This window comes from Cnephaeus nilssonii, assembly GCF_951640355.1.
Source record: "Cnephaeus nilssonii genome assembly, chromosome: 11".
Taxonomy (NCBI): domain Eukaryota; kingdom Metazoa; phylum Chordata; class Mammalia; order Chiroptera; family Vespertilionidae; genus Cnephaeus; species Cnephaeus nilssonii.
Genome location: NC_137082.1, coordinates 2,707,220 through 2,734,914, shown reverse-complemented (window position 1 = coordinate 2,734,914; position 27,695 = coordinate 2,707,220). Strand labels below are relative to the sequence as shown.

At 52.2% G+C, this 27,695-nt stretch overlaps 1 protein-coding gene across 2 annotated transcripts in view; it reads right to left on the bottom strand.

The window, feature by feature from the left end:
- TAF4 (TATA-box binding protein associated factor 4) overlaps positions 1 to 27,695 on the bottom strand; it is a 60,311-nt gene that overhangs the window by 16,034 nt on the left and 16,582 nt on the right. Inside the window, exons 3-10 of one of the 2 annotated variants that reach the window (XM_079784312.1) lie at positions 10,518 to 10,684; positions 9,214 to 9,333; positions 7,068 to 7,187; positions 6,374 to 6,496; positions 5,829 to 5,918; positions 4,868 to 5,113; positions 2,591 to 2,738; positions 2,134 to 2,248 (exon numbers count right to left, since the gene is read on the bottom strand). In XM_079784312.1, the coding sequence (XP_079640438.1) occupies positions 2,134 to 2,248; positions 2,591 to 2,738; positions 4,868 to 5,113; positions 5,829 to 5,918; positions 6,374 to 6,496; positions 7,068 to 7,187; positions 9,214 to 9,333; positions 10,518 to 10,684 (1,129 nt within the window). The remainder of the gene's footprint in view (positions 1 to 2,133; positions 2,249 to 2,590; positions 2,739 to 4,867; positions 5,114 to 5,828; positions 5,919 to 6,373; positions 6,497 to 7,067; positions 7,188 to 9,213; positions 9,334 to 10,517; positions 10,685 to 27,695) is intronic. The other variant, XM_079784313.1, reaches the window with a different exon arrangement.

Sequence of the window (27,695 nt, the reverse complement as noted above, 5' to 3'; positions counted from 1 at the left end):
AGCAAAACCCAACACCCTACTCACTGCGCTCAAGGAGTTCCCCCAAATGGAACTCTTTTTTAAAAGTCACAGAGCATTGCCCTAGCCAGTTTGGCTCAGTGGATATAGCATTGACCTGTGGACCAAAGGGTCCCGGGTTCAATTCCAGTCTAGGGCACATATGCCAAGGTTGCAGGCTCAATCCCCAGTTAGGGGGCGTGCAGGAGGCAGCCGATCAATGATTCTCTCTCATCATTAATGTTTCAATCTCTCTCTCCCTCTCCCTTCCTCTCTGAAATCAATAAAAACACATTTTAAAAAAACAAAACTGAGCTCATTTTACTTTAAAAAAAAAAAAAAAAAGTCACAGAGCATTGCCCTAGTCAGTTTGGCTCCATGGACCCTGCAGACTGAAGGGTCCTGGGTTTGATTCCGGTCAAGGGAACGTACCTTGGTTGCAGGCTCCTCCCTGGCCAGGGCACATGCAGGAGGCAACCAACCAATGTGTTTCTCTCACATTGATATTTCTCTGTCTCTCCCTTCCACTCCCTCTAAAAATCAATGGAAAAATATCCTCTGGTGAGGATTAGAAATAAAAAAGACACAGAGCATTAATTTATGTATCACACAATCGCAGACTCTGGGGAGAACTGGAGCTCAGTATGCAGAACTCCTTCCTGAACCACCTGAGGGTATGCTGCTGACCCGACACCCCTACTCGGCGTCCTCGCCAACAAGGGCACCCCTAAGAGAACCGGGTTGCATCACCAGCTGCGCTCAGACCTGCCCAATTGGCGGCCTGTCCCAGGAGTGCCGTCCACAGCAGAGGTCCTGTTCACAGTCACGTCTGGCATTTTACTCGGTGTCTCTTCAGCCTCCTTAGGCCTGAAATGCTCCGAAGCCCTTCCTTGATCTCATGCCCTTCACACTTAGGTCACAGGCCACTTGTTTTAACATGCGTCCTCGTTTTCCATCTAACTGATGTCCCCTCATGACAAGATGCATCTTTGGCAGGAGTTTCACACAAGTTACGTCCGCCACCTCCACAGGGCCTGGGTTTTGTTGGTCCCTTACTAGCGTGTCCGGATCAGCCCCATGGTCCCTGCCCTGCTTCCCCACCACCAGGGCGCTCTGCCCACCCCTGTGGTTGGATGTGAGGACCTGGGAGTGTGTGTGCACCTGTGTGCGCTCTGAAACTGGGTGTCCCGTTCCTCATAAACTATCAGCTATTCATTTTACGGGCTCATGGCTTCCTGTCTCTGCTGTGAGTACAGTCTGTTCCTACAGATGTGGCCAGAAGGAGAGAGGCCACTCTGAAGACCTCTGTCTGTGAGCTCTGACCCCTGCCTGTCCCCCCTGAACACTGCTCTCTGACCTAAGGAGATGTGCCGAGCCCACCTCACCTTCCCCGGACACGGCCGAGGGGTCAGCCTTTTCCAGGCACCCTGGTCAGTCACTGCAGGAAAACAGTTGTCAGAAGATGAGATCTGAGCACCCGGGTGCTTGCTACCACCAGGTGTCACTGCTCCCAGCTCCTTGGGTGGGCAGAGCGAGGAATTTCCATCTGCTGCTACTTCAGACCTGTCTACACTGCACCAGGAGTTGACACCACCATGTCCCATTCCAACCCGACACCACAGGTCCACTCAGCTCACTCTGTTCTGCATTTGACTCCCTTCCCTGCCAGGGAGAGGCCCAGGCTTCCCCATCTTCCATCCACTCCCAGTTCTGAGCTACAGTGACCTCACCTCCCATCTCCAGCACCTGCCCCCTCCCCACACCCTGGCGCTGCCCTCAAGCTGGGCAGCCCAGGCACATGGCCCCTCGCCCCCCCCCTGCTCAGACACTGGCCCGGCTCCAGCCACCTGCTGGCTATGGGGGGTAAGGTCCCATGAAAGCCTTCTGACCAAAGGCATTTCCTACGGCTCCATCACAACGACAGTCACCACCACAGCCCTTCCTTCTGCCCCAACAGGTTAACTCCACCACGAGCAGGCTCAGAGCTGCGCGTCAGAGACCCCATCCGCATTCCAAGGGTCCTGAGGCTGAGAGCAGGGCGAGTGAGGCACCCTGGAGGACTGATGCTCTCAGAGTACTGGGCTATTCAAGACCGTCCCAACGGCTTCTCAATCACCTCAAGCAGGCATGCCTTACCGAAACGAGCCTCCCCCGGGCTCCTTGAGTTTATTTTTCTGCACAGCAGCTGCTTGGGCCGAGACCGCAGAAAGAGCTTTGGTTCCAGGTAACACAGCAGGTTTCACCACCGGGACTGCAAGACAAGGGACACGGGAACCCCGCCCGATGCAGGTGCATGTGTGTGGTGCCCGTGCCCAGCAGAGAGTCAGGGAGGATGCCCCCACCCACTACAATCAAGTTCTTAAAAGCAATGGGTTTCTAACCCCAAACCACAGATAAAAGTCTGAATGGCATCTCTCAAGCCTTCACTTGCTGCACCACACTGACAGGGAAAGACTGACCGCACTGAGTAGTCAATGCCACTGAACTGGACACTCAAACGGCTCAAATGGTCACTTTTGCTGTGTGTGTCCCCAAACAATAGAAAACTGGAAGACAGGACCTTCAGTGAGTGACCCTGGGACTGCGGCCTCACCTGGCTGCAGTGGGTTCAGCTGGATCTGCTGGGGCGTGGTCAGCACGATGCGGTTGTGAGGCTGCCGGAGGGCCACCATGGGCGTCTGCGTCAGCGTCACCTGCGGGGGCCGGATCAGTGCTCCGGGCTTGGGCGGCTGCTGGATCACCTGAGGCAGAGCCACGTCCCCATGAGCACTAATAGCACCGGGCTCCCAGCTGTCCCCAGCCATCCTCCTGCCATCGCCCCGGCCAGGGCAAGGTCAGGCTGCCAGGATCACACCAGCTTCAGGGCAGATCTGCACCTAAGTGGCCCGAGACCCGTGTGGGACGGCTACTTCTCCCACAGGTCAGTGGAGTTGATATGGCCACCTGAGGCTACAGGTCAAGTTTTTGTTTCTCCTCCACATTTTCTCTAAGCGGGAGGTGACCTTTAAGCTGGGGGGAGGCTAGATCTCCTACATCCTGCCCTGAACTGTCCCCCAGACATGGCCTGCGCCGGGCCCCGGCTGTGTGCCTGCTCCTCGTCCTGCACGGCCTGCATGGCTGTCTACCTTAGACTCCTGCCACTGATCACGTGCTCGCCCTCTGTCTCTGCTCCCCATCTGCTCATCTACCTGTCCAGTCAGCCCACATCCTCCACATCCAGCCTCGGTCCGACCCCCCACACAGCAGCACTCCAAATCCTGGCAGCACCGAGTATCCCCACAGGGGCCAAGCGACACTACAGCCCCTTCTAAAGCCACACAGCTACAGTCCATTGGCCTCGTTCCACCCCTCTGGGGCTGAGGGTTTCAAAATCCAGTGTCTGGCCCTAGCTGGTGTGGCTCAGTGGAAAGATCATTGGCCTGCGGACTGAAGGGTCCTGGGTTCAATTCCGGTCAAGGGGACATGCCCAGGTTGCGGGCTGGATCCCCATTGTGGGGCATGCAGGAAGCAGTTGATCAATGATTCTCTCCCATCACTGATGTTTCTATGTCTCTCTCCCTCTCCCTTCCTCTCTGAAGTCAATAAAAATATCTATTTTTCAAATCCAGTTTCTGAATTTTACCAAGGTAACCCGGTGCAAGTGTTCTGGGGCATGCACAGAGGGGACAGGGCAGTACCCTGAGATCAAACTATTTCGGCAACGACCCCTGTGAAAGCCCACGCTGTGCAGGATGAGCCTGAACCTGGGAAAGCTTCCAGTTCTCACCTCTACAAGCTTCAAGGAAACCGGTCAGACTCGGGCCTGGCTACCCACTGCTGACCACACACACACACACACACACGAATCTGCACAGAACCTGGGGAAGGCCGAGCACAGAAGGGTCCCTGCTGGTCGACACAGCCTCTGTCTAAAACCAGGGAACACCGGTGCATCACACACCCGCATCACAGGTCAATCTCCGAGAACAAGTGGCTTCCCATCAGGCTCTCTTCAAGAGAACCCAGCTTTTGTGAAAATCAGCCCCAGGGGTTGCCAAACAGGGCAGCTCTGTACCTGCGTCACGTGAAAGGAAAGGAAGTCTGCCCCTCGGACTGAAAGGAGTGTGGAGCTGTCACATGGGCACCTCGGGCCCTGACACTACTCACAACCTCCCACCACGGGGTCAGCCTGCTTCCTCACCACCGATCCAGGCCAAACCCACTCAGGTTCTAACCTGAGCAGGTGAGAGAGCCCTGCGTGGATTTCATCGCCCACTGGGTTACCATGTTGCACCATCATAAAACACACTCCACTTCTACTACATGCCATGGAGCCTGGGTTGTGTTTTTCTGTGACTGGCTTTAGAGAAACAAAATCTCTTTGAAATTTTTTTTAAAAGCCCCCAATCTGCCTATGGGAGCAAAGACAGCCTTTCTCCAGCGGCAAAGCTCAGAACACAGACTCCAAGCTGGCAGTAAATGAATGACAGCAGCCTGCCACTCCAGCTCCCGGAGTCACCGAGGCCCAGACTGCTGCACACCCAGGCCCACACTGTGAAACAAAGGCTCACGCAGCTGCCTGCTCATCCAACACTAGCACACACTGTCGTTTTCTTGTACGTGGACCATTGCTCCCAATCAAAGGTAATATCCAGCTAAGAGTCACTATAAACTCACCATGTCCCTGTAAGCCAGGATCACCCCCAACGATACAGGTGCTGGATGGACAGTGGGTGAAAGCCAACACACTAACTTCATGCTACTGAGGAATGAATCACAGAATTGTGGGGCCCAGGCTGCTGGCTTAACCACGGAAGCTAACGCCCAAGGCTGTCCTGCAGGCTCCCTGAGCCGAGAGGCGGGCAGGGGGAAGGGGCTGTCGCCTGCATACCAGCGGCGTGGGCTGCCCCTGCTTGCCAACGCCAACCTGTGTGGGCTGCGTGAGGCTGATGACAGGGGGCTGGAGGGCGCTGGTCACAGTGGCCGCCGTCTTCCCGGCCGTGCGCTGGACGGAGCTGCTCAGCACCACGGCTGTGAGTGCAGTGGTGGCCTGCTGGGCAGGCGGCTGCTGCTGCTGGCTCTGCTGGATGAAGGCTGCGGAGTCAGGGGTCAGCTGTCTCAAGGCGGGCAAGCTCCTCTGGGTGAACACAAACACAGGGTCGGCAGGCAGCACAGCATGGGGTCCCCCCTCCGAACTCAGGCACACCCCATTCTGAGGTAAAGTTCTTGAGCTCAAGAATGTCGGTTTTGCCGGCCAGTGTGCCTCAGTGGTCTGAGTGTGCTCCCCTGCACCAAGAAGCCCCAGGCTGGATTCCAGTCAAGGCACATGCCCGGGTTTGCAGGTTCGATTCCCAACAGGGGGCATACAGGAGGCAGCCAATTGAGGTTTCTCTCTCATTCATGTTTCTATCGCTCTCTCTCTCTCTCTCAAATAAATAAAAACTTTTTTTATAGTGTCGGTTTCAGAGCTTAAAGAGATACCTCTGGTGTGGGTGGCAGCCTCCAGCACTCACTGACCCCGAGCCCAGAAAGACAGAGCAGCACTTCTGGAATGCTCTGAGAATGCTGGGCACCAGACATTACCTACGGGACGACCGCTGCTCTTGGAACCCTGGCTCCTCCCTGGGGTGGGTGTCCCATCAGCCCTCACGCTCACGGCAACCCATGAGTCGGCCCTGTGCTTGGAGTGGGACGCCCGAATGCCAGCAGTACTGAGGTCCAACTCCCAGAAAAGCCTCTAAGAGGACCCCACACATTCTGCTGCAGGCGCTTCAGGCTTTCACCACAAGGTGCCAACTGAGCCCACTCCTCCCTCAGAACAGCACGGAGTTGGACAGGGGCTTTGCCGTTACCTTCAGGAAAGGCACAAGGTAAGGTTGAGGTGAAGAATTAAGTTCTCGGTACAGCCGGCTGGTGAAATCTTCCGCTTCGATTTTTCCATCCTTAAAAATAAAACTCACATGAAACTCCTGCAGGACTGGAAGTTCGCACACACACCTCTTAAGGCTACGCTGGCCTCCTGGTCTCTCTGCCAGGTCTGGGCTGACAGAGGCAACAGGAGAGTCAGCGTGCCCCGTGCTCGGCCAATGTGGGCATCCCAGGTGTGTGCTGACCAGCCCACCCCTGATCTCCCTCACCCAGCTGTCACTCAACACTGCCCAGCCCTGACCACGTGTCAGGGCATCCTGCCAGGAGCCAGAACAGCCTGAGGGAACCTCTCTGGCACAGTCAAAGCTGCGAGCACAGGCGCAGAGGGGTCAGGGACGCCTGTCCTCAGGGACGACACTTCCACCAAGGCCCTGAGCCTCGGGGAGGAAGCCCGCACGGGAGGGCTCTGCAGACCCCAGGACAGGCTGCCGTGTCACACGCGGGACAGGGCTGGTGGCGAAGCTCTTACCAGCAGGTGCTGCACCAGCTCCTTCACATTCGCCGCCGTCTCTGTGGACTGTTTACCGGATGAGGCCAGCTTTATTAACGTAGACAGAAAGTTCTTACATTTCTTCACGTTTTCCATAGTTTCCTGCATTCAAGTAAAAAGACACCTGTGAAAAAGTCTTACAGGCAAACGCCCATCATCACCCTGAGAACTGTTTCTTCTCTAAGTGTTCTCCTAGCCTGCTGGTGGGGCATGGCCCTGGCAGGTGCCCAAGGAGTATGCCCAAGGACACCTGGCCATACAACCAAAAGGGGCCCGGCTCACACTTCCCTCAGCTGGCAATTCCCTCCCTTGGAATGTAACAAGGCGAAAACCACCAAGGTAAAAAGGAGACTCCATCAGAAGGTCCCTGCAGTGCTGCTCATCACAAAGAAGAACCGGCATCTCCCCGATGCACAGTGAAGGGTTACAGTGCGTCACAACTGCTAATGCTGGCGGAACTACTTAGCAAAGAAACTGGGAAAAGCCGTAAAGAAAGTGGGATCCCAGTTTGAAGATTTATGCATGTGCAAGGAACTACTGAAGTGTAAACCCAAACGGGTAACAGTGCTGTTCTATAGACGCAACTGCAAACGCTACTGTCTGGGCCTCTGTCACCATGGGGAGCCCTCTGCACAAGCTGTCCCACCTGAGGGGTGCACAAGGCAGCACTCACCGTGGCAGCTGTGGAGGTGGTGGTGGCCCCCGGGACAGTCCGCTGAGGTGTCCCCGTCTGAACAGCCGCCGCCGTCCCAATTGAAGCTGTCTGGGCAGCGCCACCCAGAACAAGCTGAGGCTGCAAGATTCCAAAACACAAGGTAAACAGAGGCTGCAGGCAGCAGCCTTAGGTCTGAGAAGAGAGCTCCCTGCAGGGGTGGGGCCCCGCTGGCCATGTGTACTGGGGGACACGCACCCTGAGGACCTGCGGACACAGCGACAGGCCGAGCCTGGGCACTGCAGTCCTCAGCACCTGAGAAGCAGGATGGTGCACCTCCAGCAAAAACTGACAGAAACAGAGCCAATCGCTGGAAGAACCTGGTGCTCAGGAGTTGATCCTGAAAGTCACATGGTGACCAGTACAAATGGCCTTTTAATAAGCAAAGTAGGTCTCATCCTCAGAAAGTTCAAAAACCAAACTGCAATGGGCAATGCCACCGCCTGGTCTGCACAGAGCCTGGTGACAAGTCAGCCCTCCTGCAAGGCGGCTCTGGGAGGGAGTGGGCAGGGGCCCTGGCCCCTGCTGCCGGCCAGACCGGCCTTTGCCTTGCACTTCAAGAGCGAGGCCCATCACGAAGTATCACTAATGGGGCGGGGGAGCACAGGAGAAATGGGTGGGCGTCAGTGAGGAAGGCCCCTTGCTGAATGAATGGACAGCAGCCCCACCCTTGCCTGAGGTCAGGCTCCTGACCGACCCCAGTTCTGCAGCAGGGTCGTGACACCAACATTAACTGGCTTTCTAACCGGTCCTCCAATTTATAATCTAGCTTTCAACATTTTCTCTCCAATTTTTAAAATGTCCCTTTCTTAAAACTTCTGAAAGTAGGGGCAGTGCAACCCCTGCTCACGGCTCTGGTGTGGCCCGGTGTCCATTAGGGAGCTGACGCAGCCCCTGAACGGACCCCTCCAAGCTCTCGGGTGTCCCAGTGGCCCCAGGCTGTGGACACCAGCTTCGGGGAGGCCCAGGAGCTGCAGGTGGTGACAGGCTTTATCGTTAGTCTATCTTCTCTCACTTGTAACGTGAAGCATGAGTCATCACTGCTGTCACCAGCAAACATCAAACTCAAATCTCAGGGAGGAAAGAGGGAGCAAACCGTGCTGCCATCTCGGGGCAGTGGGGTTTCCTTCCTTCACCTGGGGGCCTGTCCCACAATTGCTCCTGCTGGCCCCAGCAACTTCCACTCACAAGACACATCCAGACTACACAGAAGCGGACGCCAAGCTGACTGTGCCTCCTGCTTTCTGGAAACCCTTCCACAAAATGTAGAATCAGATGCGCCAACCAGACAGAACCCCAGGCTGAAGCCTGCATCCTGGAAAGTCCCCCACACCTGGACGACCCTTCCTGTGTTTCAAACACCACTGTCGCTCACTGCAGGCGCCACAGGTGAGTAGGAGAAGACGCGATCCAGTGGGGGAAGAGTGTGGTGCTGGGCTGCTCCAGACCCACTACCCACCACTGTCCCTGCCACCTCTGGGCTGTGGTTTCCTCATTCGGAAAAACAGGACAGCACCAACTGCCAAGGGTATCAACACAGACAGCAATGCAGCAAAGAGCCACCCTGGCCACAAAGACACCTGGTGAAACCTGGCCAGCGCTGCAGCGCCTGCACAGTGCACGCTCACCAACACCTCACTGCACCTTGAGCCTCTGCTCTGGACGCTCTGGCCTGTTGGCCCTGGCCAGGTCTCCTCTGCTGTGACGGGAGGGGCCAGCCTGTCCGGGACAGCATCACAGCCCACCGCTGTGATAATGACACCAAGTAAGACCTGGGACACGGTCAACGACAGCACTGCCACCATCGGCGCATTCACGGGGAGACAGGTACACACACAGACTCTCTGCACTAGGCTTTCCCTGCTCCAGAGATGCCTTACAATCAAATACTGATCAGGTGACCCTTTCATTATTCTCTGGCAGGGGCAGCTTTAAAGTGCTGCTGGTGCTCAAGTCAGTGCGGCTTTAAGGAAGGGGGACCCAGCCACAGCCTGTGCTGTCATCAGAGAAGAACCCCCTTCTTCTACAGCCTTCCTCCCAAAACTCTGCCTTGCGTCCCACACCCAAGTTCGTGCCTGGTCCCTGCGTGCAGGATGCCGGGCCTCACCTGCACTCCGGGTGAGCGCTGCAGCGCGGCGGCCGGCTGTACCGTCGTCTGGGCCTGAGACACCTGCTTAATTATGGTCGTCGGGGTCACCTGCCGGGCAATAATAGGGGTCCCAGGTGCCTGGAAAACAAGCAAGACCCATCTAAAAGGGGCAACAGCGTGAGAATTCCCCGCCACCCCGTGCACCCAAAGCAATCCAGAACACAAGTGCGTCCGCAAGTTCACTCGCAGTTTCAACAGAGCCACCCTAATTCTAAATGTTTGTTTCCAAAGTAAAAGTGCAGGCTCCCCATCTTTGCTACTACAATGAAAATGCCTTAGACTTCTTTATCAAATCAGCATGGTCCTTGAAAAACACATGTATCTGGGAATCGGTCCCGTGAGGACTTCTGTGATCTTGTCCACAAGTACTAAAGAGTGACAACAGCACTAAGAAGTACGTGTCCCCTGGGTCTAAGACCAGTGTCACACCTAGCCCCGATGGGAAGCTCGAGTCCTGAGCAAGGTAATTATGAAGTTGGTTTGAAAGGAGATGGACAGCAAATGCTGATGGTCACACAGTGACATTCACAACCAACAGCTAAAGTGAGACCACAGATACCGTACGTCTGCCTCACACTGAACAGAACAGACTGGGAAACTGAGCTGTTCCACTCAGCGAAGGGGCCCTTGTGGGTCTCCCAGCACACGCAGCTGCTGCTGCCGTGCAGGGCGCCACCCAGGGTACGCGCTTGGCATCACGGAGAAGGAGGTCTCACTTCGGTCACTAACCAGCTCACTAGCTGAGAACAGAGGAAGACGCAGTGGACAGGAAAGCACCGCAGACAGAGGGAACGGGACAGTGCTGACACATGCCCACATGGAAATCATGACACGGACAAGGAACCCAGATGGGGGGCAAGCCCTGCGTGCTCCTCAGCATCGGAGCCTGCCTCCCGCCACAGTCTCCAATGCCTGTGTGTGGGGAAGCAGCTCTGTTCATACAAGTGTGTCAAGTCCTCTGTGCCTCCCGATGAGAAGGCCAGCGCTCACGTGTGCCTGCTCTGCCCACTAGCTTAGCACTGCACGTCTCCGCTCAGCCTGGGACCCAGCTCTGTGGTAGAAGCACTAGTACACGGTCCACTCTGCAGGAGAGGAAACTGAGGCATGGGAAGGTGGAGTCATGGAGAGAGGGCAGCTCTCAGGGACTCAGAGCCAGCTCTTCCCAGTAAGACTGTCCTGGACACCAGGGTCAGCCACCCGGTGGTGGGGCAGGATGCCTGCCACACGGCCCTCGGCAGGTGCAGAGTGTACGCATGACTCACCTGGACGGTGGAGATCTGGACAGGTGGGGCACTTGTGGGGGTTGCAGGGCGGGGTGCCATGGTGGTCTGAGGCTGGGCCTGGGCGTGGGCCTGGGCCTGCATCTGGGCCAAGGCCTGCTGAGGGATCATTAACAACTGCCCGTTCTCGCTGCGCACGAGGACCATACCTGGGGACAAAGGACATCTGGCGTCAGAGCCTGGGAAGCAGTGGCTCTATGGGGAGGCCCAGCGGCTCTGAGGAGAAATGGGACCTGTGGTGACACATGGAGTCACCGGACTCTGACATGCCTGCTGCCTGCCAGACGGTGCACAGGACAAGGACACGCACAGGGCAGTTTCATGGATTCAAAGAGCAACCGAATGACGCCCAGCCAGTGTGTCTCTGTGGTAGAGTGTGGACCTATGAACCAGGAGGTCACAGTTTGATTCCCGGTCAGGGCACATGCCCAGGTTGCGGGCTCAATCCCCAGTGTGGGGCATGCAGGAGGCAGCCGAACAATGAATGATTCTCTCTCATCGCTGATGTTTCTCTCTCTCTCTCCCTCTCTCTCTCCCTCTCCCTTCCTCTGAAATCAATTAAAAACATATATATATATATATATATATATATATATATATATATATATACACACACATATATATATATATTTTTTAAAAAAAAAGGGCAACCAAGCCTTCCTTCTGTGAGTAAGCCAGGCACCACGGCTCTGCCAGCCCCACTATTGCCCCACAGCCACCCCACACTGGCCTCAGCATGCACCCACTCGAAAGGAGGAAGCCAGCGGGGACGCTGAGGGCCTGGAAGAGTCCCCACAGGCACACCCTCTCCCCGACACAGATTGCCAAGTGCTCACGAGGCAGTGGTGTCGAAGAGAGGTCAGAGGTCCCGCTGGAGCCGCAGACCCCAGCTCTGCCCAAGACAGGTCCCTCCGCCCTGCCCCCACTGGTCCTGTGACCAGGGGCAGCTGGGACCTGTCCTATGAAACCCCAAACAAACTTCCCCTCCAGCACATGGACCCCGTGGCACCCAGGCACCTCACCTCTCTGGGTGTGGGCAGCATGGTGCCCATGGCTGACCAGGAGGGGGCCCCACAACACAGACGGACAGGGAGAACCACTCACACAGCACATGCTTGAGCTCCATTACTGGAAAGTAAATCCAATCATGCAGGTTTAGCATTAATTTTAGCTTCAAAAACCAGCAGCAGTCATAGCACAGACGCCATCAGACACATAACACAAGTGTCTAAGTTCACATTAATTCCATGAGAATCAATGATGGAGCTTCGGAGGAGAATCTGCACTCTTCCTCTGGTGGGGCCTCAGCACACCACTGGCCAAGCCCCATCCTCCCCTCGGGCACAGCTGAAAAGGGTGCCCTTGGGAAAGGAAATACCAGGGTGAGGGTGTCCTGTGGGCATCACACCCTCCTGAGTCTGAACGGAGGCTGAGAAGAGCCTCTGAAGGCGCTGGGCTCTGGCTCCTTCAACACCCATCAGGTCATCCAGAAAAAACAGGCCTCTCCCTGGACTCACACCTACAAGGCTTGATCCAAAAGAACCACCTAGGGACTCTACCCGTGCACGAATTTCGTGCACCAGGCCTCTAATATATATACTAGAGGCCCGGTACACAGGATTCGTGCACTGTGGGGGGGCATGGCCACTCATCCCAGTCAGCCTAGCAGCTGTGGACCCGCCCTCTGAGTGGCTGCTCCTGCTGTAGGAGTGCACTGACCACCAGGGGCAGCTCCTGCGTTGAGCATCTGCCCCCTGGTGGTCAGTGCACATCACAGTAACAGGTAGACTCTTTCTGGTCGTTCCGCCGTTCGGTCGCTGGGCTTTTATTATATAGGATATCTGTGAGTGGATAAGCAAGAGAAATGACAAATGCCACTGAACATACAGGCAATGCAGGAGGCTGTAGAAACAATTGCTCTAACCCAGTGGTCGGCAAACTCATTAGTCAACAGAGCCAAATATCAGTACAACGATTGAAATTTCTTTTGAGAGCCAAATTTTTAAACTTAAACTTCTTCTAACGCCACTTCTTCAAAATAGACTCGCCCAGGCGGTGGTATTTTGTGGAAGAGGGCCAAAGAGCCGCATGTGGCTCGCAAGCCACAGTTTGCCAACCACGGCTCTAACCTGACGGCAAACTTGTGGCTCCTTAGGGGGAAAAAAGTTTGTTTGCATTCGTGGGTGGTAGGCCTGTAGGCTGTAATGGGTGTGCTTTCCTCTGCCTTCCCTAGATACAATGAATCACAATCACAGGCAAAAGTCAGACACACTGTGATGGCCTGGGGAGCATCTGAACACCAACAGCTGCCTCAATGCATGTTTCAATGACATTATCACAGCTCGGGATCTTGTGAACTGATTATAATCACTCATTTCAAACAGACGCATAGCATACTAGTACAGTATCTATTCATGCAAAAGCAAAGAAACACAACTTTGCCTCAAAATGTAACTGAAGAATGTTGGAGAAAAGGCTGTGAAGAAGCAATAGCCTGAGTTCACAGACACCTCCTGGCTGGGGACACGCATCCGTCCGACTCCATCGGGAAGGAACCTGGCCCACTCCCACCGTACAGATGGGCCACCAAGGCGGCGGCAGAGTGATTGCTCCCAGAGTACCCAGGGCAGAGGCTGGCACACCCCGTGCCTCCGGCTCCACACATACCCTCCCTCTGGGTTTCACTTCAACAATGACCAAGGAGGGCTGTATACCATGGCCGTATTCTTCCAACCTTTAAATTGGGAAGGAGAAGGCCACACCTCACACAGTAAACAACTTCAACTTCAAAGGAGCCTTCAGATTCATCTTCCCACCAATGAGGCCGACTCCAGGTCAGTTCCCAAACAAAGGCAGTTAACAGGGATGTCGGAGTGTGGCCTGGGGCTCTGCTGCCTGACCAAGCCACCCTCCGCCCGGCCACCCTCCCTCAGCCCACAGCAGCCTTCCTTGTCTCCCTCCTCTGTACTCGGGCCACCTGAAACCAGAGCAGCCCATCTCCACGAGGAGTACTCAGGATGCACCCCGATCAAGCAGACACAAAACAACAGGGTTTCGTTTTGTTCACGACAGAAAACAAGAAATGAGGAATCAGAACCTCCTGAAACCCCATGCCCTTTGGTACTAGGGCTGCACTCAGTTTCTCCACTCTGTCCAGCGTTCACATTACCGTGTGTGCTTTGATAACTGTGAAGAAAACCGAGGTCGTTTTGTTGATGTTCTGTTTTTTATTTTCTTCTTTTCACTTCTTTTTTTTTAAACATGTTTTTACTGATTTCAGAGAGGAAGGGAGGAGAGAGAGAAACATCAATGATGAGAGACAATCATTGATTGGCTGCCTCCTGCACGCCCCATATAGGGACCAAGCCCACAACCAGGGCATGTGCTCCAACCAGGAATCAAACCATGACCTCCTGGTTCATAGGTCGACAGCCACTGAGCCACACTGGCCGGGCTTCTTTTTACTTCTTATATCATAAGTAATTCCATGTCATTCTACATTCTTCAAAAACACTTTTCAGTGGCTACAAATTTCATCCAAAATGTATTTTTAATGATCTTCTTGATGAAAACTCAGACTGGTTTCCCTCTCATGTTATCAGGAAAGCTCCAGTTTTAAAGGTACCTGTGCAGCATCACACCCTCCTCCCGAAGTCAGAGAGGCGACACTGCGGGCCAAGACTGAGCTGTGCGAGCTGCGCCAGCTGCTCACTGGTACAACGGGGCCCTGACAACCACCTGTTTGGGAGGCCAGCGTGGCCCCAGCAGAGCAGCGGGCAGCCCAAGGCCACCAGGCCACCCCCATCTTCACCCAAGCATGAGCACTATGTCTTAAGGACTGAACGAACCCTCCCCTCCCTGACTCACCAGATTTCAAGGAACACTCGAGTGTTCTCACCCAGTTACAGCTTTCCTGACCCTTCTCATGCCAATGTTTTACTGTATCCGGAATGAAAATCTAGGTCAGCCCAGCTGCACTGCACAGTGGCCAGGCATTTTTGGACTTGCCTGGGCCTCCACCTGGAAGAATCCCACGTCACGCGCATCAGCATAAGCTTACCTGCCACAGCCCCTCACACATACTGTTCTCACAGGTGGTTCAGGGGCTCCCCCAGCCCTGGGAGGGCACATCACCTGGGAAAATGGCCCAGGCATAATGACAGGAGCAGGGACCAGACCCCTGCACTCACCCTCACCCCCTGAAGGTCCCTAGGCTGTCGCCGGTCAGACGGCAGAGAATCTGCAAAGACAATGGTACAGAAGGCAAGGCCTCTGCAGTTGAACATGGGCAGAAGGAAGCTGTCCCCCTGAACTCTGACGCTGATCCCAAAGCAGCCAGGGAGGGACTGGAGCAGAGAGCACGAGGCACTGCCTGAAATACATGGAGAACTTGTTCTGAGGCTGCCCCGCGGAGTCCTAACTGCCCACGGGGGCTTTCGAAGATGTCGCTATGGGGACGGGAGGAGGAGTCTGGACAGACCCATGAGACCAGGAGGACAGCCACCCTCAGCCCACAAAGTCCTTCCCACCAGACTGTCCTCCTCAGCTCTGTGCCTTCAGAACGGGATACAGTGTACTTGGCAAATACACTTCTGCACTGGTTTACCAAAACCCACTAACTTCACCTTTACAACTCACATCGTGCCAGGCACACAGTGGTGAGCACACGTCACGTCACCCACTGAGCGACCGGGAAGAGAAGTGCTCCGGCCCCTCCCTCTCATCCCCCAATGGCTGCAGGGCCCCTCACTCTCCACCTCAGTGGCCCTGCCACGGTTTGTGACCAGTCTGCTCAGGCAGAAACCACAGCCCCCTGCAACTCGCAGAGTCAGGCAGGGGGTGACTGGGCTGTCCATGTGTCACGGCCACAACCTCCACAGTGTGGCCAGTGCTGCCACTGCTTCGGCTGAGGCTCCAGAAGTGGACCCAGGACCCCCAGGCAGGGCCTGCTCCAGCCTCCACCCCTGCTCAGGGGAGAGCACTCAGGGTGACCTTGGCGACAGCACAGGGTTCTGTCCTCACTGCCGGCGTGTAGCTGTTTCCAGCCCTCATCCCCCCCCCCCCCAGGGCTGCTTTGGGCCCTGACACCTCCCCACACACGTCAGCTCCTAAGTTCTCTTCAAGTATAAGTTAGCTTTAATGACTAGTAGTCACTTTGCTAAGATCACAAAATTATCAATGCGAAAATGTGCTTACATGTAATATACGATTCATGTGAGAGTGAAAGTGTATTTGACTATGAGTGTGTGTGTGTGAAAATGTGTGTGTGAAGGTGGGTGAGTGTGAATGTGAATGTGGTGGGTGAGTTAGACTGAATGTAGGTGAGTGTGAGTGGGTGTCAGTGGGTGAGGGGCTGAGTGAGTGTGAGTGGGTGTGAGTGAGTGTGGAAGCAGCTGGTGCTGGACGCAGCGCTGTCGTGAACTACCACCGAAAGCTCCTCAAGACCACCTGACGCCCGTCCCCACGGTGCGCTCGCTGCACATTGAGGATGTGGAAGCCACATGGCCTTTTGCCTAACGACCCCAATAGCACATACCAGCACAGGCTGGACCCCGCAAACGCCCACCCATGTCAGCTATGGATTAAGTCGCTTGGATAAAATGGTCAGGACAGGTGAATCAGGGAGAGTACAGAGCTGTTCCCTGGAGGCCTTTTGTATGAGCCTGAAATTTGTTAAAATACAAACAAGCCAGAACATGCTTTGTTCTCAAGGGACGAATACTCAGGTGGCAGGAGCGGGGTTTGGGGTGGGGGCAGGGGAGGTGTGGGCAAGGCAAGCACGTGCAGTCCCATTGCCTGACTTTTATGCTGGGGCTTGGTGATGAGTCCCTAGTGGCAAGAACCCTGCTATCTCGGTACCCCAGGACCTCGTACCCCCAGGCACACACAGTCTCAGTCATTCAGTCCTGAGCATGGCCCCTGACCTCCAGGCCCTGACAGTCAGAGAGAAAACACTTTCATCAACCAGAGGACTGTAGGTGGCCAGGGATCAGCCAGAATCGGGACAAGCGGGGAGAACAGAGTGCTATGGATGCGTGAAGAAGACGTGGGCGTGTGGGGCTGGCCAGGCAGAGGACGACAGTATGCCGGGGGGGTGGAGGAGTGGTGGAGCTCGGGGTGACAGGCCACAGGGGCACCAGGCAGACAGTGAGCAGCATTGTAGCAGAGGACCCACACCCACACCTCCAAGCACTAGGGGCCAGTGGCCTGTGTGCCCTTAGTGCCTCCATGGAACAGATGCAGCAAATGGCATCAAGGCCACAGATGTCACCGAAAACTACACAGAATGGCTTCTTCACGTAAAAGTCTAAAACTAATTCAGATTTGCTTTCTGATATAGACACATAATTTAAAATAGCCCAAAATGTGAGAATCATTTTCTGTCATGTAATAATACTGGTAATAAAAAGTGCCCTACCTAGTAGTGTGCATTATGTGTTTTTCTTAAAATCACCATTTGGTGGCCCATTTATGCCCTGTCCATGAGGGCGGGCTGAAGGGAGCCTCCCTCGGGGACACACACTCAGATGTCACCTCAGAAGGCCTGGGCACAGCATCATTACAGGAAAAGTACCCAAATAGTCAACAGTATAGTGCCTTTTTATCTGATGTGCAAACCACACCCCTCAGGCCAACTCCAAACACGACCAATCAGAGTAAGGCAAACAGCCCAGAAAAATAAGAAGCAAGTGTCAACCTGGCTGATGCACACATAAAGAATTATTTTTCTAGCCGAAACCGGTTTGGCTCAGTGGATAGAGCGTCGGTCTGCGGACTGAAAGGTCCCAGGTTCAATTCCGGTCAAGGGCATGTACACTGGTTGCGGGCACATCCCCGGTAGGGGGTGTGCAGGAGGCAGCTGGTCGATGTTTCTCTCTCATCGATGTTTCTAGCTCTCTGTCCCTCTCCTTTCCTCTCTGTAAAAAGTCAATAAAATATATAAATAAATAAAAAGAAGAATTATTTTTCTATACTATAATGCTTCCAAATACTAAAGGTTAGACAAGATATCTGAAATAGCTGATTAAAACAAAAATAAAAACACACACACACAAAGCCCACGACTGGCAGACCCCTCCCGTCTTCCTCCCGCCTTCCGGTGTGTATCCCACCCCACACCTGCCAACGTCACGCAAGCAAAGCCCAGGGCAGGGGTCAGAGAAGGGGGTGGCCCAAACCTCGGCCGCGAGGACACCTCACTTATCATTTCATAGACAACACTCTGTCTTGATGGGACTTAGGGCCGCCGCGGTTAAAGCTGCAGGTCCCCTAGAGGTCCTCAGGTGCTGTGTTGAAGAACCTCACCACAGTGCACAGGTGCACGCACAGGCACCCACCGAAGAATGAGCATGAGGACAGGAGGAGGTCCTTGCTGGCATCACACATTGCCACGCAGGCTGACATTTTCAATGAACAGGTCTAGAGTACAATTTCTGAAAACTCACCATGGTAGACTAAAAGAGAACAATCACGTGAGCATCATATATGAACAACTAGAGGCCCAGCACACGAAATCGTGCAGGTAGGGGCCCTAGGCCTAGCCTGCAATCAGGACCATCTTCTGCCCGTTCGCCAGTCCCCAGGCCCAACACCGCCTCCGCCGCCGGGGTGGGTAGGTCACAGACACGCCCGCAGCTTCCATCAGCGCTGCAAGCCGCAGCGGCAGTAGCGGTGGTTGCGGCAGCGGCGGCGGCGGCGGCGCCTGCGTGAGTGGCCCTGAGCGGACAGCGCGTTCCATCAGCAGCCGGCCCGGCACACGCGCATCGAAGTGAAGTCGCAGGCACCAGCATTCCCGCCGGCCTGAGCCCCCGAGCAGCTGTGCACACGTGGAGGTGAAGTCACCAGCGCCCACTTTCCCACCGACCTGAGCCCCCAAGCAGCCAGGGATGAGTTGGGGATTCCAATGGCCTGACAGCCAGCCTGGTCCTCCCGCCACCCATCCCGGTTCCCCCGTTCACCATCACTGATCCATCGGAGCCTGCGGGCCAGTTGGAGGGACTAAGAGGTCAGCCGTTCAGCCCGCTCACGAGTCGCCAGTCCCCAGTCCCACCCCGCCGCCGCTCGCGGGCGGGGAGGAACGGGCGGGGGCGGGAGGACCAAGAGGTGGTCAGTGCACTTCATGGCAACTGGTCCAGCAGTCATTCCAGTCGTTACGCTTATGGTCCCTGGCCTTTTATTACATAGGATGGCATATGACAAGATCAGACATCATTTGTGACAAAAAAACCTTCACCAACTAGCAAGAGAAGGAAAGTCCTCACCTCACTAACAAAGGGCATCTCTGAAAACCCAGACCTAACAAAAGAGATGGGAAAAGAGGCACACACGTCCCTTCTCGTTGCTTCTGTTTCACATGCACTGGGGGTTTCAGCCAGGCAGTGCAACAAGAACAAGAAATTAGAGGACAGACGATGCAAACCAGGAAGGATAAAGTGCTGCAGACACTAAGCTTGTTTTTATAGAAAAATCCTAAGAATGCTACAAGACCCAATATGTGAGTTAAGCAGGGTCACAGGATTTAAAGTCAATACTTAAAAAAAGGAGAACCAAGATGGCAGCATAGGTAAACACCTATACTTGCTGCCTCTCACAACCACATCAAAATTACAACTAAAAGGCAGGATACCTACCACCCAAAACCGCGGGAAAGCTGGCTGAGTGGAAGTTCTACAACTAGAGAAGTGAAGAAAGCGCAGTGAGACTGGTAAGAGGTGCAGAGGCGCGGAAAGTGCTGGCACCTGGATGTGCTGCTCTTTTAATCGGGAGGGAGATACAAGCTCCTGCTTGGTCTGAACTCCAGTTCCAGGCGAGACTCCAGGGGACCCAGACACATACAGGGAGAAACTGGACTGTCTGGCATCGGGACAGGAATGCGAGGGCTGCTTTCTCTCAGAGGTGCTCACAGCGATCATTGTTCCTGCACAGGGGCACAGGACGCGGAGACCCGGGACTTCTCCGGTTCAGGGATGACTGGCAGCCATTGCTGTTTGCTCGGCCCTGGTGATTCCCAGAGACCCCACCCCACCCAATTTACAACCCCACCCAAGCTGTGCGCAGTGGCTTTTGCATATGAATGGCCTGTCCTTTCTCCACCTAAAACCTGTCAAACTGCAGCTGGGTCAGAGAGCCCCAGAGCTTCCAAAAGAAGGCCCAAGGCCTGGCAGCAGCAGCCTGCCTTGCTTCACAGCTGGGCCACGTCTGGGCACTTCCAAACCCCATACAAAGAGGAGGAATCTGCAGATCTCTCTGTAGCTCCTGCTGGACAGCCCCAGACAGTGACTGACCTTGCACCTCCTTGGAGATCCAATAGCCAGTGTACTCAGTGGTCACAGTGAGACCATACCAGATTACAACTCTTCACATCCATAAGTGACACACTTAAGGGGCAAACTTAGTGAGCACCAAAGCCCCACTGAAGCAAGTCCTGCACCATAAGGGTGTCTCCTGTGCAACAGATCTTCCAGTGTAGACACAGCTGGTCATCACAGCCAACTGGCCTGGAGGTCAATTCCTCCCAGTGATACCAACAGCAATCAAGGGTTAACTACAACAAGACTGTGCAAACAGCCTACAAAGGGGTGCACCAAGAGCGTCCACCTCAGGTGACTGGGGAGGCTGAGCCACTGGGCCCTATAGGACACCTACCACACAAGGCCACTCTATCAACTCAAGGAGACTTAGCAGCTACCCAGTACATAGAAACAAACACAGGGAAGCAGCCAAAATGCGGAGACAAAGAAACAAGTCACAAATGAAAGAAATGGATGAAAGCAAACTACTGGACATAGAGTTCAAAACCACGGTTATAAGGTTACTCAAGAATCTTCTAGAAACCTCCGAGAAATTTAATGAGACCTCAAGGATATGGAAAAGGACCAATCAGAAATTAAGCATACACTGACTGAAATAAAGAATAATATACAGAGATTCAACAGCAGACTAGAGGATCCCAAGAATCAGTCAAAGATTTGAAATACGAAGAAGCAAAAAAACACCCAACCAGAAAAGCAAAATGAAAAAAGAATAAAAAAATATGAAGACAGTGTAAGGAGCCTCTGGGACAACTTCAAGCGTACCATCATCAGAATTACGGGGGTGCCAGGAGAAGAGTCTAGAGAGCAAGATACTGAAAACCTATTTGAAGAAATAATGACCGAAAACTTCCCCTACCTGGTGAAAGAAATAGACTTACAAGTCCAGGAAGCACACAGAACCCCAAACAAAAGGAATCCAAAGAGGACCACACCAAGACACATCATAATTAAAATGCCAAGGGCAAAAGACAAAGAGAATCTTAAAAGCAGCAAGAGAAAAACAGTTAGTTACCTAGAAGGGAGTAACCATATGACTGTCAGCGGATTTCTCAACAGAAACCATGCAGGCCAGACGGGAGTGGCAAGAAATATTCAAAGTGATGAATAGCAAGAACCCACAACCAAGATTACTCTACCCAGCAAAGCTATCATTTAGAATTGAATGTCAGATAAAGAGCTTCACAAATAAGAAAAAGCTAAAGGAGTTCATCAACACCAAACCAGTATTATATGAAATGATGAAGGGTATTCTTTAAGAAGAGGAAGAAGAAGGAAAAAAGTAAAGATAAAGAATTATGAACAAAGTGACAACAAATACATATCTATCAACAAGTGAACCTAAAAATCAAATGAATAAAAAACCTGATGAACAGAACAGACTGGTGAATGTAATAGAACCAGGGGCATGGAAAGGGAGCAGACTGACAATTCTCAGGGAAAAGGGGTTGTGGGGGGTGCAGGAAGAGATTGGACAAAGAGCTTACACCTATGGACGAGGTCAGTGGGGTGGCGGGGATGGCCTGGAGTGGGGTGGGAACCAGGTGAAGGGTAGCTATGGGGGGGGGGGGGGAGGAATATCTGCAATAATCTGAACAATAAAGATTAAAAACTAAATAAAAAGACTTAATAAAGAGATTGTATTTCTAAATGTTAGCAACAACTGGAAATTTCAATTTTTAAAAATACCATTTATATAACATAAAAATATGACTGTTTAAGGATCCAGTTCACAAAACATGCAAAGGACAAACACTGAAAACTATAAAACAATGCTGGTAGAAACTCTGAAAGACCCAAATACTAGTAAATGGAGAGGCTTACCATGTTCATGGATCAGAAAACTCAATACTGTTAAGATGTCAATATCGCCCTAACCGGTTTGGCTCAGTGGATAGTGTGTCGGTCTGCGGACTGAAGGGTCCCAGGTTCGATTCCGGTCAAGGGCATGTACCTCAGTTGCGAGCATATCCCCAGTGGGGGGTGTGCAGGAGGCAGCTGATCTATGTTTCTCTCTCATTGATGTTTCTAGCTCTCTATCCCTCTCCCTTCCTCTTTGTAAAAAATCAATAAAATATATATATTTTTAAAAGATGTCAATATCATAAATCTAATATACAGATTCAACACAATCCCAGACAAGATGTTGGGATTTTGTAGAAAATGGCAAGCTGATTCTAGAACTTATATGGAAATATAAGGACCCAAGTAGCCCCCACACACTTCTGAAAAAGAAGAGAGGCTCAGTCTAAGTCCAGGCCTTCCTCCAAAGGGCTACAAGGATCAGGTTCTGTTCCGCAGTCCGGAAACTCGATACACACACCCAAGGTCCACTGATTTTCAATAAAAGTCGCAGGAGAGCCCTAGCTGGTTTTGCTCAGTGGATAGAGCGTTGGCCTACAGACTGAAGAGTCCCGGGTTCAATTCCGGTCAAGGGCACATAACTGGGTTGCGGGCTCAATCACCAAGAGGGGGCATGCAGGAGGCAGCCAATCAATGATTCTCTCTCACCACTGATGTTCCTATCTCTCTCTCCCTCTCCCTTCCTCTCTGAAATCAATAAAAATACATATTAATAATAATAATAAAATAAAAGTGTCAGGAGAGGCCACCTGGTGTGGCTCAGTGAATTGGGCATCGTCCAGTACACCGAGAGGTTGCTGGTTCGATTCCTAGTCAGGACACATGCCCAGTTGTGGGCTAGATCCCCAATAGAGGGTGTGCAAGAGACAGATGATTGATGTGATGTTTCTTTCTCATCAATGTTTCTCTCCCTTTCCCTTCCTCTCTCTAAAAATAAACATAAACATTTTTTTTTTAGTGACAGGCAAATTCAAAGAGACAGAAGGTGTTTTCAACAAACAGGGCTGGAACAATTGGATATCCTGTAGGAAAGAAAATGAATCTCAACTCCCCCTCCCTTACAACTATCCCCAAATTAACTCAAATTGGATCAAGTGAGAACTAAAACCATAAAAATTCTAAAGGAAAACTTGTGCTTGGAGTTAGGCAAATATCTCTTTGATGTGACCCAACATAAATTCTGAAAGAAAGAAAATGATAAACCAGACTTCCTTAAAATTGAAAAGTTGCTCTTTGAATAAAAAGGCACAGACTTATGCCCTACCCGGTTTGGCTCAGTGGATAGAGCGTCGGCCTGTGGACTAAAGGGTCCCAGGTTCGATTCCGGTCAAGGGCATGTACCTTGGTTATGGGCACATCCCCAGTGCAAGGTGTGCAGGAGGCAGCTGATCTATGTTTCTCTCTCATCGATGTTTCTAACTCTCTATACCTTTCCCTTCCTCTCTGTAAAAAATTAATTTTAAAAAAAAGGCACAGACTTAAAAAAAATTATAAAACAATTCTATCTGATAAAGGACTTGTATCCAGAATATGTTTTTAAAACTCTTATCAAATCAATAATAATAAAAAGAACCCATTTAAACACACAGGCAGAAGATTTAAATAGACGTTTCACAAAAGATATGTAAAAAATAAGGGCATGAAAAGATGCTCATCATTAGTCTTTGGGGAAATGCAAATTAAAACCCCACTGGAATCCAATCAAAAAAATGGTCAAAGGACCTAAATAGACACTTCTCAAAAGGGGACATACAGAAGGCCAAGAGACATATGAAAACATGCTCAAAATCACTAATCATCTGAGAGATGCAAATCAAAACAACAATGAGGTACCATCTCACATCTGTCAGAATGGTTACCATCAACAAATCAAAAGTGCTGGAGAGGATGCGGAGAAAAGGGAACCCTCTTGCACTGCTGGTGGGAATGCAGACTGGTGCAGCCACTGTGGAAAACAGAATGGAGTTTCCTCAAAAAATTAACAATGGAGCTCCCATTTGACTCAGTGATCCCACTTCTAGGAATATACCCCAAGAAATCAGAAACACCAATCAGAAAGGACATATGTTCATAGCAGCACAATTTACAATAGCTAAGATTTGGAAACAGCCTAAGTGCCCATCAGCAGATGAGTGGATTAGAAAACTGTGGTACATCTACACAATGGAATACTACGCTGCTGTAAAAAAGAAAGAACTCTTAACATTTGCAACAGCATGGATGGACCTGGAGAGCATTATGCTAAGCGAAATAAGCCAGTCAGAGAAGGATAAGTATCACATGATCTCACTCATTTGTGGAATATAATGAACAACGTAAACTGATGAACAAAAATAGATCCAGAGATACAGAAGCATCAAAGAGACCTTCAAACCTCAGAGGGAAGGCAGGGGAGGTTGGGAGAGGGTGGGATAAGAGATCAACCAAAGGACTTGTATGCATGCATATAAGCATGACCAATGGACACAAACAGTAGGGGGGTAGGGCATGTGCTGGGGGACGGGAGCAGCCGGGGGGAGGTCAATGGGGGAAAAAGGAGACATATGTAATACTTTCAACAATAAAGAATTTAAATTTTAAAGAAAATCATTAGGCCAGCATTACAGCCCAAAATGGCTAAAATTAAAGACTGACCACAGTAACGTTGGACGTTGGGTGAGGACTCGAAACAGCTGGCACACACTGTTAGTGGGAAGAGCACAGGCACTCCTGTACCCAACAACCCACTCCTTGGGTCTACCCAAGAGAAAGGAAAACTTAGGTCCACACGAGGCTCACAGGGATGTTTCTCAAAAGCATTGTTCACAACAGCCAGAGCTGGAAACAACCCAAAGCTGGGGGCTGGATGGAACCAGCAGTCAGTCCATCACCAGCATGGAATCCTCCTCCACGGTGAGAAGGCGCAGACTCTCAACACAACTATAGAAATCTCACACAAGCCCTGCTAAGTGCAAGAAACCAGACAGGAAGCAGTACGGTTGAATCGTTTCATTTACATAAAACTCGTGACAGCCCTAGCCAGTTTGGCTCAGTGGATAGAGAACTGGCCTGCGGACCGAAGGGTCCCGGGTTTGATGCCGCTCAAGGGCATGTACTTTGGTTGCAGGCTTCTTCCCCACCGGGCCTTGGTTGGGGCTCAGGCAGGAGGCAACCTATAGATGTGTTTCTCTCACATTGACGTTTCTGTCTTTCCCTCTCTCTTCAACTCTCCCTAAAAATCAATGGAAAAATATCCTCAGATGAGGACTAACATAAAACCTGTGACAGGGCAGCACTGGGTGCTGGGATGAGGGTGGAGACGGATAACCACCCAGGGCGAGAGGAATTCTGAGGCTCTAGAGTGTTTCTGTATCTTGCTGTGGGGAAAGGTCTGCGGGGTATGTGCTTGTGAAAAATCACAGGCCATACACTAAGGGGGAGTGCTCCTGGTCTAAGCCATGCCCGTTACGTGAGAAACATGCACGTGCTGGTGAACAACAGAACCCTCGGGCACTGCCAAGCCACTTAGGAGAAGGGCTGGCGGTTCCTGACGAGGCTAACCACACACTTGCCACGCAGCTCAGCCATTCCTCCTAAAGTGCACCCGAGAGAGGAGGGTCCACACAGGAGCTTTAGCACCTGCCCAACAGTGAGTGGATGATACGTGTGGAAACATGGATGCTCTCACCATAAAAACACATCACTGCCGCATACGGTGACATGCACAGAGTGAGGCCAGATACATCCACAGTATTTAAGCCATTTAGGTGAGATTCTAGAAAGAATCTGGGCAAAAGGCAGAAAGGTCTGCCCCACGGGGAACATGGGCAGCCAAGGGCATGCAGGGCCTCCAGGGGAGAGGGACATCGAGTCTGATGGTGACGGTGGAGAGACAGGTGCACACACTTCTCAAAACTCAACTGGGCTCTAGACGGTGGATCAATGGTTAGAGCATTGGCCCACACACCAAAGGGTCACAGGTTCGATTCCCAGTCAAGGGTATGTATCTGGGTTGCAGATTTAATCTCCACGCCCGACCCACCTCCAGTTGGGGCGAGTGTGGGAGGCAAGCCATCCATATGTATCTCTCTTGGTCATGTTTCTCTTTCTCTCTTTATCTCCCCCCCACACACACACTCCCTTCCTCTCTCTCTCTAAAAATCAATGGAAACATACCCTCAGGTGAGGATTAATAAACAAAAACTTCAAGCTGCAGCCCTAGCTGGTTTGGCTCAATGGATAGAGCGTCAGCCTGCAGACTGAAGGGTCCCAGGTTCGATTCCGGCCAGGGGCACATGCCTGGATTGCACGCTCAATCCCCAGTGGGGGTCATGCAGGAGGCAGCCAATCAATGATTCTCTCTCATCATTGATATTTCCATCTCTCTCTCTCCCTCTCCCTTCCTCTCTAAAATCAATAAAATATATATATTTTTTTAAATCAAGCTTCACACTGATGTCTGTGCCCCTGCTGGTGTAAGAAAAAGAACCAAAGGTGTGTATGTTCGCACCTGCTTCAGTCTACAAAATGCATCCGGAGAGGATGGCCCAGAAAGCACTGAAGTGCTTTAACACTGGGAAGGTACTGACGGAGGGGGAACAGACCAAAAGTGAATCTAGAAAATTTGGCTTTTGTGCCATGGTAATGTTCCACAGATTCAAAACATAAAATTATTATTTTTCATTTTTACTGAATTTATTGGGTTGACACTGGTTAATAAAATTACATAGGTTTCAGGAGTACAATACTACAATACTGTATAGTGTATTGTGTGTTCATCACCCCAAGTCTCCTTTCATCACCATTTATCCCCTCATACCCTCTTCTACCACCCCTAACCTTTCCTTCTGGTAATCACCATACTGTTATCTGTCTCTGTTTTGGGGGTTTTGTTGTTGTTGTTTTTGCTTAACCCCTTCACCTTCACCTTTTAAAACAAATGGAAAATAGAAACTAAAACAACAAAAGTGAACTGTATATCCAAGTGGTAACATTACACACACAGAGAATCATTTCCGGGGAGTTTGAACACACAAAGAACCTTACACTGAGTCTCACTGTCGTAGCTAAGTATATGGTAGCACATGCCAGGTACATAGATGCTTCCTTTCATCAGGATCCAAGGTTCTCGGTGCAAGAGGAGCAAGGCAAACATCATATCAAAGCATTTATGGGCGAAACCTGCTGCATCAGAAACGGAACCGGCAATACTGTCTTGAGCTCATCCGTGTGGCTGCAATGGACTTCCTGGCCACCTCCACTCAGACCCCAGAAGCAGTGACATGTCGCAGCAACCCCAAACCTGGCCAGAAAAGTCCCCCTGCAGGCCCAGGGCAAGGAGAACCCAGGAGCCAAGCGCTCTCCTGCTCCGGTGAGGGAGCGCTCACTGCCCACCAGGACAGAGATGCGAGGGGACCAAGAGGCCACCTCTGGGACCCTCCCAAGGCCAACTCGCCTTACTATATGCAAAAATTAATCCCAGAGGTGCTCACTACTAACAGGAAAAGGACATTCAGGACACGCACATGAAGACGGGTAAAATCCAGGTAAATTCAGGCAGGGAGAGCCACCGCACAGGCAGGAGAGAAACGGCACACTGCCCCCACTCACACCCGTCACCCACCACACTCACCCCCACCACACTCACAGCAAGCCTGCCACTTCTTCAACCCATGACCACTTTCCCCACCAGAACGCAGCTCCAGCTCAGCCTGATGTCTGGAAGATTCCTCTGCCAGCATTCAGGGGCTCTCTGTCCCACCTCAGAGAGGCCTCCCTAACCAGACCCGAACCCCTGCTCCGCTCCACACCTGCCTGCCTCACTGTGTCTGAGCTTCAGGGAAAGGGCACGAGCTCCCCTTCCGGCAGCACCCCCGTCACAGGTGACAGTGCCGGCACAGAGGTGGCACTCGGTAAGTCCTGGAGAATGAACACACGAATGATAACTCACTACCCATCCATTGAAGTCGTGCTGACCACAGAACAGGTAAGGATGTGGGAAACATCA